This window comes from Caretta caretta, chromosome 25, assembly GCF_965140235.1.
Source record: "Caretta caretta isolate rCarCar2 chromosome 25, rCarCar1.hap1, whole genome shotgun sequence".
Taxonomy (NCBI): domain Eukaryota; kingdom Metazoa; phylum Chordata; order Testudines; family Cheloniidae; genus Caretta; species Caretta caretta.
In genome coordinates, this window is record NC_134230.1 from 11430692 (window position 1) to 11445427 (window position 14736).

Below are 14736 nucleotides of genomic sequence, written 5' to 3' on the forward strand. Positions count from 1 at the left end.
TTATTGTTATACTATAACCCAGGGTTGTGACTTCAATCCTTGAGGGGGCCATTTAGGGATCTGGGGCAAAAATTGGGGATTGGTCCTGCTTTGAGCAGGGGGTTGGCCTAGATGACCTCCTGAGGTCCCTTCCAACCCTGATATTCTATCATTCTATAACATATCCCCTAACAGTGAGTTGGATCAAACCCCTCTGATCCATGTGCAAAGGAGACGCTCCATGTACAAATATCCCTCTGCCCTGTAGGAGACGGGATATCAGCTACCTCTGTGGCACTTTCCCTTCCCTCCATCCAGACCCTGCAGGACTCACTGCACAAGTCTGGGGTCCACGCCGTGGTAGGAGCCGGAGGACACTGGATGGGTAGGTGTGGTGAAGTGGGTGAGCCTGCATGGAAGTTCCTCATCTTCCCACCAGCAGCCGGGAGTAAGGCAGCTCCAGGACTGTACAAGTCTAGCCAAGTCTGATTCCACGGGCAGGCTGATTCTCTGGTAACATGGCTCCCAAGGAGCCACTCTGCCATGGAGCCGGCTTTGGGAGCACAGCAAGGACACGTAAGGGCTCCTTGAGGATGACCCTGGGACATTTGCCATGTTGGAGGGATTATTCCCCCAGCCTTTTCGATGCGAAGGGGCAAACCGCAACCCAGGTGAAATCTCCCCAAAGGGAGATCTGGCCCCTCATTCTAAACAACGGGCCTGATCCTGCCTCCATAGGTGCTGGAACTAGGGGGGCTGAGGGGGGGCAGCACCGCCTGGCTTGAAGCGGTTCCCAACATGGCCTGGCCTGGCCTCCCGGGGGGGCCCTGTGCTCGGGGGGGGGCCTGGGAAGAGCGCTGAGGGGCAGCGCCCCGGGCCGGGCTTGGCGCGCCCCCCGGCCCTGTCGCTTTAAGCGCCCCGAGGCGGCTGGAACGGGGTCAGAGGCGGGGCGCGGTAGTGCGCTCGCGCCGGCTGGCGGAGGGAGGGGGAGAAGGGGGCGGAGCGCGATTTGATTGGTCCCCCGGTCCTCCCTCGCACCTCCCCACCTTGATGGTCACGTGACTCGGCGGCGGCTCCCGGCGCGCCGGCGGACGCTGGAAGCCAAGATGGCGGCGGAGCTGGTGGAGGCGAAAGTGAGTGAGCGGCCTCCCCCCCCCCTCCCGGTGGGGGGGCTGGGGCCGCGGCGGGGGCACGGGGTTGGGGCGGCGGCGACAGGGCCGCGGGCGGCGGCCCCGTTACCCCCGGGCCACGAGGGCTCCAATAACCTCCCTGCGGGAGCCGCCCCCAGCTCCTGCCTCCTCCGCCGGCCCCCCGCGGGGAACCGGCCCGGCCTGTTCGCCGCTCCCCCGCCAGGGCCCTCACCCGCTAGCTCCCTGGGGGCCTGGGCCTCGACCAGTCCCGCCTCTGCGGGTCTGAGCCCTCACTGGCCTCCTCGTCCCTCAGCGTAGCGCCGTCCCGTCCCGATCATCTTCCCCCCCCCCCCCCACGTCAGCGCCGTCCCGTCCCGATCATCTTCCCCCCCCCCCCCCCCCACGTCAGCGCCGTCCCAATCCTGGAGACACCCTTCCCTCCCCACCCCACCCCCGCATTGGTGCAGTCCCTTCCCCGCCGTCCTGTCCCTGGACACCCCCAATCTCCTGGTGACAGTGCCGTCCTGCCTTCCCCCACCCCCAATAATCTTCCCTGGAGGCTTCTCCCTAATCCCCCTCCCTGGCATCAGTGCCATCCTGCCATTCTATAGCTGACTCCAGCATCAGCCCCTTCCTGACCCTGGAGACTCCACCCAAGCCCTGTGTCAGCGCCTTCCTGACCCTCACGACCACAGAGAGCCCCCATCCCTCTGGTGTCCCCACCTTCCCCTCCATTCTGGAGATCCCTCCCCAATCCCACCAGCATCAGTGCCTTCCTATTCCCGCCAACTCCAGAGTCCATTTGGCTCAGCCCCTTCTCATCCCCATGCTGATTCCTGAGATTTCCTCAGGTCCTTTTCATCACCCCCACCCATGCTTCCTCTGCTTTCATTCTTTGTGACTGTTACTTAACACGTTCCCCACCTGCTGCTGTCTCAGCCTCTTCTCACCCCAACAGTGAACCTGAAGTTCCCTAGCTTACTCCCCCATTTCAGGGCATCATTTTTTATAACTGTCCTGAAAAAATCATAACAACAGGCATGCTGCTCCCTGCACACCTTGGCTTTCCTCCCCACCTGCTGCTTCATCTTCTCTCACTATTGCCTCCTCCATGGAGTCATTGCCTCAGGTCCCTTCTGCAGTTCTCCCATCCTCACTTCTACTCTTCTCATTTTCCCCTTCCTCTGTGACTCCCTCATGCCACCCCCTTTCCTGTTCCAATCTCAGCTCAGTGGGCTTCAGAGTGAAGAGTTTGCAAGTGCAGTTGGGGGGTGAGTGTGAAGTGATGACATATGGGTTTCCTCCACTGACATTTTAGGAAATAGTTTTGGGGTGAGTGAACTGTCCAGATGTCTCCAGTGGGTCAGATTGTTTGCAAACTTTAAACCCCCACCCCTCCATGAAAGCATAAATGGATTATTTTATTATCTAAATTGAAGGTATGAAGAGGCTTTCAGAGAAGTGAATATGGTGGTGGATAATGAATGGGATCCAGTGCTTTAAAAGTTCTGGAGAAAATATTGATATGTCTATAAATCTGCATAGACTGGAGGATTCTGTGATGTCTGATGTATTTGGAGATTGTCTAGTGATGTGCCGTTTTTTAAAAATATGTTAAGTTGTATTATACTTACAACATACCTTGTGCATAACGAGCCCCTTTGGGGAGAGGAAGACTTGCAGCACAGATTCCAAGCCTCTCTTTTTATTGAGTCCAGTTCTGGTATGTAATACTGCTCTCTGTATGAGTGGGGCTCTTCAGTTCCTGCCTGCCAATGAGTGGAATCACAGGTGTACTGTCTGTGAAGCAGAACTATAATCTCTCAGTGCACACAACAGGGCTTTCATGGTAAAGTTCCCATTCTTGCCAGATGCTGAACACCTCTGAGTGACTTCAGTGATGGTTGAAGATGCTCAGCATCTGGCAGGATTAGGCATTAAGTAATGGAATGACAGGGCAGACCCAGTGAATGCTGATGTAGGGCAGAAGTAAAATGTGGAGAACCCTGTTTTTAAATGTAGGCATAACACTGGCTGACCCTTTCTCCATATGTTAGCCCTTCCTCATTGATTATTGTGGGCAGAAGCCCACCACTCTTCTGAAAGGAAGCATCTTGAAGACTTCTGTGATCTGTTGCCTGGCTGTAGTGAGAATTCATTATCTTCCATGCTCCTTGAACACACAATTTCCTGTCTTTTGTTGCTGCCCAAAGCCTACATCTATATTCATTTTAAAATGAATAATCTCACTAGCTAATGAGAACTGCATATTCATACCACTCACTCAGAGTTAGAGGTGTGAGGTTCTAGACATATATTTCTCTGTGCCAAAATAGCCTGTTTTGCTTTTTATTGTTCAAATCTGATAACATCTCTAGACCTGAAATCTGGGTAAATGTAAACTGCAAAAAGCAATTGAGTTAAGCGCTGGTTTATATGCCCAATACACCAAGAGAACAGGAAATGAGGAACAATGAGTACAGGGCTAACTCCCTTGTCTAGGGTGCTTATGCAGCCTGCTTTGCTGTAGTATCTAGGCACCACATGGTCAGTAATGTATTTATTCTAACAATGCCCATGTGGGGTATGGACAAGTTCTATTACCCCCATTTTACAAATGGATAAGTGATGCACAGAGACTGAATGACTTGCTCAGGGTCACACCAGAAGCATGTGGTGGAGTAGGGAATTGAATCTGGGTCTCCCAAGTCCTAGATTAGATCCCTAACCACTGAACATCTTTCCTTGGTTTGTCAAAGCTCTATCTCTCAACCCCCCTCACTTTCTTTTTCTCACTGAAGAGATTCCAGAACACATCACACTACTAAATGTCTCCTTGCACCCAGATGCATTTGGGATGCATTCTAGGACAGCTTCAGTGAAATAGGAAGTCCAAGGGGATTTCACAGGAAAGGGGAACAATAAAATGTAAGAGGTTAATTCTTCCTGTGGCCTGGCCTACATTTAAAATTTAGGTTGACATAACTGTGGCACTCAGGTGAAAAACCAAAACCCATGAATGCCATACTTATGCCCACCTAACCCCCAGTGTAGACACAGCTAATTCCAGGGAAGAATGCTTCCATCAACCTAGCTACCATCGGTCAGGAATGTCGTGTTCCTGCAGTGATCAAAAACTCCTTCTGTCACTGTAGGCTGTGTCTACATTACAGGGTTATGCCAGCAGAGGTAGAGTGCCATAGCTATGCTTCTATAGCCCCCATAGTGTAGACGTGACCTTTGTTAAATTTCATGGCCCACAAACAGTGTTAATGAACATTTCTGGATTTAAATCAGTTGCCATTTTCCTTTAAAAGTTGGCTTGTCAGTGTTTTCAATGATCAGTAAGAATATTATTTTCAACCTATTTTGGTAAATTAATAATCTGATTTCTGTATGCCTTTTCCATATAATCAGAAAATAAATACGGAAAACACCTAGTGCGTGTCTGATTCCATTGCCTGCAGCTGGACATGTAGGAGTGTTTTCTGGAAAATTTCTCCTATATTTTTCACAAACCGGTGAGCAAGCTGCAAGAATAAATGCAAATGTTCAAACATATTTTCAGGGCTTGAAAAACACTTTCTTCACCCTGAGTGTATGTGAAGCTTTTTTTGGCAATGAGGAAGGCCTTAACAATCCATCTCTGCAGAACAAGTGCATTAATTTTAATTATTATTCTCTCACTCTTATCCTTATGAAGACAATCTTCCCTGTGTAGATCAATTCTGTGTTGTCTTTGAGTCTACAGACAGCTCCAGTTCCCTCTGAGCTTCCCCAGGCAGAAGAAAAGTGAAGTTGACAAGACTGGTCAGTTTCAGTGTTGTTCAAAACCTTAGGATCAGCCTTGAAATAGGTAGTTTCATGGTGCTCCCTCAGAGCAGTAAAAGAAGCAGGCACTGGTCCTATTCACAGGAGAGCTGATTGAAGGAAGTGAGGTGTGAGCTGAAGTAGTTGTTAACCCCCAATACGCTTGCTTTTCCAACAACCTGATGCAAGATATTTAGTGTCCTTGTGATTGCCATTGTTTCCAGCTGTTACCATGAGATTACTTAGTATTTATCACAGATTTTTTTGTAGTAATTCAGTGACTAGCTTGTGTCACTGCTTTCCGATCTGTGTATACTGGCTGATGTTCAGTAGGTCTACTGTGTATTCCCATTGCACAAACAGGTGTCTAATACGTGGCACGTTAAATCAGTTGAAAAGCAGGTGATCTAAACAGAAGCGTTGGTGTCACTCTTGCAAGTGAATTTTAATCTTTTGAGTTCCAGGGTACAGGCTTTGGAGAGAATTGTCACTTGATCTATTTATAGCTTTAAGAATCTTTTATTTTAATTTTTTACCTTTATTTCCTAGAACATGGTGATGAGTTTCAGAGTCTCAGATCTTCAGATGTTACTGGGTTTTGTTGGCCGGAGTAAGAGTGGACTTAAACACGAGCTGGTCACTAGAGCATTGCAGCTGGTCCAGTTTGATTGTAGCCCTGAAGTTTTCAAGAAAATTAAAGAGCTCTATGAGACTCGCTATGCTAAGAAGAGCTCTGAACCGGGGCAGACACAGCAGCACCGACCTCCAGAGGCACTCTCCATACATTCTTCCTATGACCGTGGGAGCACTGTTGCTAGGACTTCTCTTTCCACGCCTAACATTGACTATCCTGCACTCTATGGGAAATACCTTAACGGACTGGGGAGGTTGCCACCCAAAGTTGTAAAGCCTGAAGTGCGGCTGGTGAAACTTCCCTTCTATACCACCTTGGATGAACTGCTGAAGCCAACTGAGCTAGGTGAGTCTCTCTCATATACGCAGATACATTAGTAATGCCCAGGACTCCATCTGGGAAGGGACGGTGAAAAAGCATACAAGTTTTGAAATGATGGTAGCATTTCTGGTGAGCAGTGAGGCCACATAGTCGAGAGAAAAAGAAAACCAGTGGGTTCTCTTCTAGTTGGTGTGTATTTATTCAGAATATTCCTAGATTAATTTTTGTTGTTTTTTTTTAAACCTTTCTTAAAGCAGGAGCTGCAGTCACTTTGATAAGTGACTTGAAAGTCTGTCTTGTTTTGCTGTAGCTTTTGTATCCTTCGCTGAAGGTGCTACCTTTTTAACATATTGCATCCTTGTGTACTGAATCATAATCTGTCCTTGCTCTAGCTAACGTAGCAGTATATTAGGAGAGCAGCTGTTTTCTCCGTCATTGTCACAACTCTGCTAAACTGGAACAGTGGCCCTTTCTATGCTGATACCAGTTCTGTACTTAATCATGACAGACTTAAAGCTTCCCACAAATAAAGAAAGGGGACTTACTATTTTAATACGCACACACCCCTCTTTTTACTTTTATAAACCTGTCATGCAGTTCTTTATGCACCATACCTTGTGTTTTGAGGAGCAGCTAGAGGAGCTTGGAAGGTGAAAGAAGCAGCTCCTTCCACCTTGAAGCCATGATAACCAGAGTCTGGGTTAGCGTGGTTATGGTTCTAGGTAGTGACGAGCATTGCCATAACTGGCTGTAATGTGTTTTTTTGTGAATGGCGTAGGCAAAATGTGCCTTTTTGCTATGGCTGTGGCTCCCTTTGCTTTGTGACCCATCACACTACACCCATCTTCAATGGCCTGTAGAGTAAACATGGTAACCTCAGGCCTTGTTACAAAACGGACCTTGTTCTGAGCAAAATAAAGACTGAACTTGAGGATCTCCCATTGCTGGAAAGGCTTGATCCTAATGTGCACAGAGATGAAAGAAGTGTTGATAAATGAAGGTAGTGCATCTTACCAAGATGCAGCTCGATGAACTGCTGCAGTGTCTGAACATGGACTGGACATTTGAAGGCATGTGGGAAGCAGCCATTGCTGAATACCCTCACTAGGCAGAAGTGTGGATTTGTTTCTCTAATGTGGACATAAAAGGCGTTTTCTTTAACCATGTTACATGGCTCTGAGAAACCTGCCAGAACACAAATCAGATAATACTTAAACTGCTCTCTTTAATTTGAGAGAACATAAATTTTAGGAACAGGAAACAGCCATCTGGCCCTGTGTGCCTGCACTTTCATAATTTCTTAATCCCATCTTCCTGCTGTTTTCATCATAACCCTTCACTCCCTTCCGCCTTCACAAACTAGGCTGGGTATCCCTTGAGGTTATTTATATCCTCTGTTTCAGTTGCCTTCCTTGTTAACTTATTCCATATGTTTGTTACTACTTGTGGAGTTTCCCTGTTTACTCTTATTTTCCATATTTCTTAGCTTCTGGACAACTTACCAGTATAAAAAGAAAACTGTATTGACTATATTATACAGGCTTCAGATGTATGTGATTTGTCTGCATAAGAAGGCAGTACAGACGTTAAGGCTGTGATGACTTAAACAGAGTTTTAGAAATTGGTTAATTCAGTCTTGAACACTTCGTGTGCCAGTCCACTGGAAACACAAATGCAATGTAATCTAATATTTTGAAGGGGGAGGAAAAAAGTTAATTTTTTTTCAGCTACAACCCCATCTCCTATTTATAGCTCCAAGAAAAAGGAGCGGAAGCATCTAGAGATGATAAATATATTTAGCCTGATTGCCAGAGGGTACTGAAGTTTGACAATACATAAAAGTTCTATGTCAGATCAGGTCTTTAGTTTGGCTAGATTGGCATCCTACTCCATGTGAAAGCTAGCACCTCCTAGAAGTCCTCTTGTTCCCTGTGCGTGTTTGACAAATGTTCTCTTTTGATAGGTGTAACTTGTGCTTTATCTGTGGGACTTGGTGTAGGGCAGCTAGGTATGGAACAGGTGCTCTTTTAAATCCTGATTTATCTGCTTTATCACTCCGAATCCACACTAAAATATAGATTATTTACATTTCTACTTCACCTTACCGACTCTGGAGGTCCGGCATTGGTGGTGGCAGGGAGTACAATTGCTGAGTATCATTAATGGGGAGCAAGCCCAGTGTATGATCCCAGTGTTTAGGCTTCAGCATGGCGGAATGTCTGCAATGTACTCTTTCATTTTGGTAACTGGAAATGAGACTAGTAGGCATCTCTACTGAGATCTGGTTCTGGACTCTTGCTCTCCTAGCATTAACATTAGCAGAGGTGATAGATATCTGAGTGGCTAACTTTTGTACTTGGCTCAGTAAGATTCCAGTTATCATAACCCAAGAACAATGCTCATGAGTGTGCTAGTGAACTATACTCACAAATACACGCTAATTGTTTGTGTTTTGAAAACTGGCATGTTGACAATTTAACTCCAAGAGTATTAAGTTAAGAATACCAATGCAAAGTTAAATGTCTATGGAGTTCTACTTGATGAGACCGAAAAAAGAATAAAGAAGAACAAAGGCTTATCAGTTACTTTGGTTTACTATCTCTTCTGAACTTTGCACTGCTTTAACAAAAGGTGTAACTTCTGTGTGTAGACTAATCCCGAGAGCTATTCTGTAGAAAATTCAGATGCTACTGGTGGTATCCCATAGAAATACCTGAAACAGATCTGAGATCAAAGACCTATTTCACATGCACATCATAATGTGGCCTGTGTAAATGTCCTGCTACAGAAGACATTTTAAGCATATGTACTGTGATGAGGGAAACCAGGGAACTGTAACTTGTGTATTAAAGAAGGATCTTTGTTAATCAAAAGCTAATATGTGCTGAGAAACAACAGAGGATTTCTTGCCTCCTTTAAATTATCACATTGAGATCAAAAGGTGGGCTATATTTAACTAGATTTCTACCATATGTATGCAGTGGTGTTGTAGGTGTGTGGGTCCCAGGGGATATTAGAGAGACAAGGTGCGTGAGTTAGTATCTTTTATTGGGCCAGCTTCTGTTGGTTAGAGAGACCAAGCTTTTGAGCTGACACAGAGCTCTTTTGACCTGAAGAAGAGCTCTGTGTAAGCTCGTCTCTCACTAACAGAAGTTAAAAGATATTACATCACCCACCTTGTGTCTCTAGGCAGACATGCTTTTCTCTGCAGAAGAGTGTCAGATTACCATGCTTGCAGACAAAGATACAGCTTCAGGTGTTAGGGCGAGGAGACTTGAAGTGTTTTGTGAACCTGGTAACATTCCATATTTGGTAACTACATAAACACACGTTATACCAATTCAGTTTAGTAATGGATTTAATTAAATGATCACAACTTCCTTGTGTGGACACTTCTAAATTGGTTTTAAGATTGTCCACGCAGGGTAGTTGTGCTGGTTTAGTTGAATCGGTACAGCTTGTGTGTGTAGACAAGGCTTAAAACTTAGTATTTGCTGACAGGATGTTTTTGTAGACTTTCCTAGCTGTACTGTGGCTGTCAGTAAATGCCTTGGTTTTTATCAAAGATGAACATGGTTTGGTAATAGCGAAATGTGGTGTGATAGGGAATTTTGGCTGGTTCTCCTGAGGGGAGAGATGCTTGCTTATTGTGGATGCAGAGTGCTGTGGTCTTCACTTGGAGGCAGTGCCTGAGGGGGATCTGCTGGTATCATTGTGGGAACAGAGGGCTACATAATCTGCGTGTTCCAGCCACTGTCAGAGTAAACTGTATCTCAGTTTGCTTGATACCTTTTGATGGTATCTACTTGGCAATTTGTATACTGCTTTTTATCTAGCTATGAGTAATACAATTGCCAGAATATTTCCTCCCCTGTTGAAGATCATGCTCAGTTCCTGTGTATATTCAGTCTGCCTTGGGGGATGTCTACACTGCAATTAAAAACTTGTGGCTCAGGCTGGCATGGCTCAGTCTAATGGGCTGTTTTATTGCAGTATAGATCATAGAACATCGGGGTTGGAAGGGACCTCAGGAGGTATCTAGTCCAGCCCCCTGCTCAAAGCAGGACCAACCCCAACTAAATCAGCCTGGCCAGGGCTTTGTCAAGCCTGACCTTAAAAACTCCTAAGGAAGGAGATTCCACCACCTCCCTAGGGAACCCATGTTCAAGATCAGGCTGGAGCCTGGCCTCTATCACCCTGAGCTCTGACTCCAGGCCGGGCCTGAACCTATACACCGAAATTAAATGAACCCCTTAGCCAGAGCTCTGCGAGCCCGAGTCAGCTGGCACAGGCCAGCCACTGGTGTCTAACTGCAGTGTAGACATACCTGTGATGGCTGAGGCAACTGCATTCTCTTGATTGCAAAACACACATCCCCGCATTGGACATCCGCTGAGAAATCCTCCCAAGAGCATATTTTCAAGCTGTTGCTTCATTTCTCTCTCTGGGCTAGTTCTCAGAGGTGAACAAATTGGAGGATTTATTGGTTCACTTTGAGTTTGAATAAAAAGTGCCCATCGATATTCCCTGAGAACCCTGCCAGTTACTGTATTTAAAATTATAAAAACAAAATGCAATGGGCTCTCACCCAAGTCCCAGTATGAACTCCACTACCATCCCCTTACATTAGTCAATATGTATTTTCAAAGGTCAGGGAAATGAATGGGCACTGTACCATACTGTGAAAGTCATCAAATCTGGGCTACTTTGGATTGTGGGGTGGAAGGACACTTCAGAGCTCTGGAGCTCTTACAGAGACTCCCATGCCAGCAGCCCCTTCTCTCATATATCAAGTGGAGAATCTAGCATTGCCTCCACTGACCACAACTATGGGAGTATGTTGCAGAAAGAGAGGTGGTAAGTTAGGTGGTAGGCTCCCAGGCTATTAAATATGATGCACTGATACAACATACAGCTTGGTGTAGGGGAACCCTAAAACTAACGATCATTCTGACATCAAAGAGCTTTAAGTGATCATGCTCAGCTGTTCTCAAACTGGCTTGTGGGTTGGCTTCTCAGAATAAGAATCCATTATAATTATATTGGACTAAAATCCTAAAGGGCTATGCCAAGTACTTGTAAGTGTTAGAGGTTCTATGTCTTGTCATAAAGTCTGAGATTTGCTGATCTAGCTCAAACTTCATAATTAATTGACTTCTTTATATCTTGCTATCCTGGGGTTTTAACAGAAATTCATCCCAGCAAGTCACAAAAGCCACACAGTTCTGAAAAGCTGTAACTCATGTACCGGGGATAGCTCACTTTCAGAAAAGGTTTTTGGCTGAAACTTGCTTTTGATTAAAAGTGCCCAACTCTTAAGTGTTAATATGATAGAGGTATATAAAATCATGAGTGGTGTGGAGAAAGTGAATAAGGAAAAGTTATTTACTTGTTCCCATAATATAAGAACTAGGGGCCACCAAATTAAATGGGCAGCAGGTTTAAAACAAATAAAAGGAAGTTCTTCACACAGCATACACTCAACCTGTGGAATTCCTTGCCTGAGGAGGTTGTGAAGGCTAGGACAATAACAGGATTTAAAAGAGAACTGGACAGTTTCATGAGGTTAAGTCCATTAATGGATATTAGCCAGGATGGGTAAGGCATGGTGCCCCTAGCCTCTGTTGTCAGAGGATGGAGATGGATGGCAGGAGAGAGATCACTTGATCATTACCTGTTAGGTTCACTCCCTCTGGGGCACCTGGCATTGGCCACTATACTGGGCTGGATGGACCTTTGGTCTGACCCAGTATGGCCATTCTTATGTTCTAAGTATTGAATAGTTTTACATGACTTTTTTTTTTTTTTGCTGTTGGCCAAGGATAATTCATGTATGAGTTACTTAATGCTTATCGTAAGATTTTGAAAGGGACTAGTGTCTCATGCTTCAGATCATAAAGCAACCTCTAGTTGAGATCAGGTAAAATTCTCCCTTGGGACAGATTATCCCATAACAACTTACTGAACCGTTTTCCCCCACTCTCTTCTTCCCCCTGCCCTCGCCCCCCCCCCCCCCCCCCGGACACACACACACACACCTTCCTCTGAAGTATCTGGTACTGGCCTCTGTTGATGGAATACTGGAGTAGATGGACCACAGGGCTGACCCAGTTTACGTTTTTTTTCTAGCTTCTTTTGGATCAGGAGTATCTAAGAGTTCTTCACTCACATCAGCCTCTAGCAGCCTCCTCTGGCTCACCCAGTAGAGGTATTGACTGGCTATGGGTGAGGGGAGCCGAACTCTCTGCCAGGAAAGATGAGTTGCCCTGCTCCTTCATGGGGAGAAATAAAGAAAGATCAAAGGGACCCATGTGGCTCAGGTCTCTTAATTCTGTTTCCTTTTCTCTTTCAAGGATCGCCCACTACCTGCAGAAGGAAAGGGAGAGTTTTGCTTTGGCAGATATTGCTTTTCCTATGGAGTCGTATTGACCAGGGCTGCTGTTGCTTCAGTCTCTGTTTTGTGGTCTGAGGAAAGCACTGCTATGCTGCCTCACAGTCATACTTGTTTTGTTCCCCAGCCTCTGGCAGGACTTGTAGCCCAATTACATATGAGTGACAAGGGAAAGAGGTAATCTTGGAGTGACACCTCACCCGTGGTGTCTGCCTGCTGCCATCTGCCATGTTGTAGAGATAGGCCTTTTATGTATTTTGAGGTAGGTGGTATGCTAGATATCTTGCTGCTGGGCAATACTTTGATGAAGAGAGATGATCGTAACCTCAGATGAAAACTGAATCCTACAGTGATGATGGGATAAGTGGGGAGACTGCTCGGGTCATGGCTTCGCTGCTGATGCTGAGGTTTGTACTCTCAATCAGGGTACAGGCATTCCTTTTGGAAAAGGTGGCTGCTTTGAAAAAGAAGAGGGATTCTTGCAGGGTGGATTGATTTAAAAAAATAAATCAAAGTAATTTAAATCACCAAGCAGGAAACCTTGATGTGACTCATTGATTTTAATTGTTTTTTATTTGTACTTTTTAGTTAATTTCTGAAGAGGTTGATTCTCACTGTTGTAATTTGGAAACTATTTTTGCTAACCAGAAGGATACCCTGTACACACTTAAGCAATTGTATGAACTTCATATACATTTATTCAGATTTGTAATTTTGACTTTTTATTACATTAGAAAATGGTGAATGAAATATTTATTTACTAGATTCATTTTTACTGGTAATTTGTGTCCAGCTACATTTGCATGGAAATTGGAATTCAACTGCAAATGCACAAGGCAGCTTTTAAAAATTGTTTTGTTTAGTTATTTGCATTTAAAACTAATTTATTAAAGGAAGTATTATTTGCAGTTGGTGAATTGGTCTCTGGTCACCATGTCATTCAAGATTTTAGAACTAGTAGATCTAGTCCTCACACCTAGTTTTTATTCATAGATCAAAAGAGATAAACAAGCTTTCCTGCTTTTCCAACTCCCAATCTGTTTTTCAAATTTGAGTGATCTAGTCTTTGAACTGATCTAGTCTAATAAACTGAAGTGAAGAAAATATTCTGTCTGTACCTGCAGAAGAGGCTACTGCTGCTTAGCACTTTAGGTAACGAGTGCTTAGCCAATGAGATTTGCTGCCTCTAAACTGGTCAGCAACAGGGGATAGGAGGAATATCCCCTCCCTCTTCATCACCTCCATGATGTGGTGTGCAATATACAGGAGGTCAGCCTAGGTGATCTGGTGGTCCCTTCTGGCCTTAAACTCTGACTTCCACCAGAGCCATGGTTTGGCTTTCTTTAAAAATGTCGTCTGCAAACATGTACTGCTTGAATGTTGTTCAGTGTGAAATATTTTAATACCTTAGAGTAAGGTTAGGCCTTAACATAGCTGTCATAATTTCTATTTTAATTTTAAATAAGCTTCTTTTAAAAAAGAAAAACGTATGTCATTTGGATTTTTTTTATTAAAATTAAACTGACTTTTTTAATCCAGTTTTTGTCTGCTCTGGGTTGTGGCTAACAGTATCTTCTTAGCAGTCTACAGATCATTACATTACCATACCTAAAACTGCACCATTAACTTACTGTATTTGTTGACACCTCTTTTCTCTGCCCTTTGGGGCCAGCGTTCTGATGCTATCTTATCACCTGATGTTGATGTTAGATTGCTTTTTTCCCTTTCCTCAGCCAGTCTAATGGTCCTGTCTATAAATACTTTCATGTTATGCGTTGACACATGCTTACATTTCTCCCTCTGAATTCTAGTCTTCATGCTGTGATTCCACTCATAATGTGCTCTTATTTTAAAGTATGCACCTGTTGCCTGATTGGGAAATTGAGGGAACACATTAAAAAATGGGTGGGACAGATTCCACTGCGTGTTAGTTGCATGGGTAACAAAACAGGCAGGCAAGGAGTGAGCAGTGCATTTTGATCAATGGTGCAAAGACATTTGTCTCACTAATCTCTCCCTTCATTATCCTACCATGAGAAGGTTCCCTTTTTGGACTATCCATGCATATCTTTGGCTTTATAGCAGCATCCTCTAAGCCCAGCAGATGACTTCTTCTCCAATGCCAATTTAAAGAAACAAATATCTCTCTAAACAAACTGTGGGTGTATTGATAAACAGGAAGTGAAATGAGGGATCGAACACTACTCATTTCAGTAGCACTTGGATGTACATTGGAGTATAAAGTCTCCTCTTTTTTTCTTCTCCTTCTCTTCAGTCCCACAGAATAACGAGAAGCTTCAGGAGAGTCCATGCATTTTTGCACTGACGCCAAGACAAGTGGAGCTGATCAGAAATTCCAGGTACTCTGTGCTGTGTATTTTTAAAACCCTGTTAAATGCATAACTTTCCTGACAGTCTTCCCTCCATTTTGGGTCTCTGTTCTCTGTCTGATAACACTGCTCACTTGAGAA

At 44.8% G+C, this 14736-nt stretch overlaps 1 protein-coding gene across 2 annotated transcripts in view; it reads left to right on the forward strand.

The window, feature by feature from the left end:
* Positions 1 to 1000: 1000 nt before the first annotated feature.
* Positions 1001 to 14736, forward strand: part of PIAS4 (protein inhibitor of activated STAT 4) — a 37474-nt gene continuing 23738 nt past the window's right edge. For both annotated transcript variants that reach the window (XM_048831336.2, XM_048831335.2), the window contains exons 1-3: positions 1001 to 1112; positions 5469 to 5898; positions 14541 to 14625. In XM_048831336.2, coding sequence (XP_048687293.1) covers positions 1086 to 1112; positions 5469 to 5898; positions 14541 to 14625 — 542 coding nt within the window. In that variant the 5' untranslated portion in view covers positions 1001 to 1085. The remainder of the gene's footprint in view (positions 1113 to 5468; positions 5899 to 14540; positions 14626 to 14736) is intronic.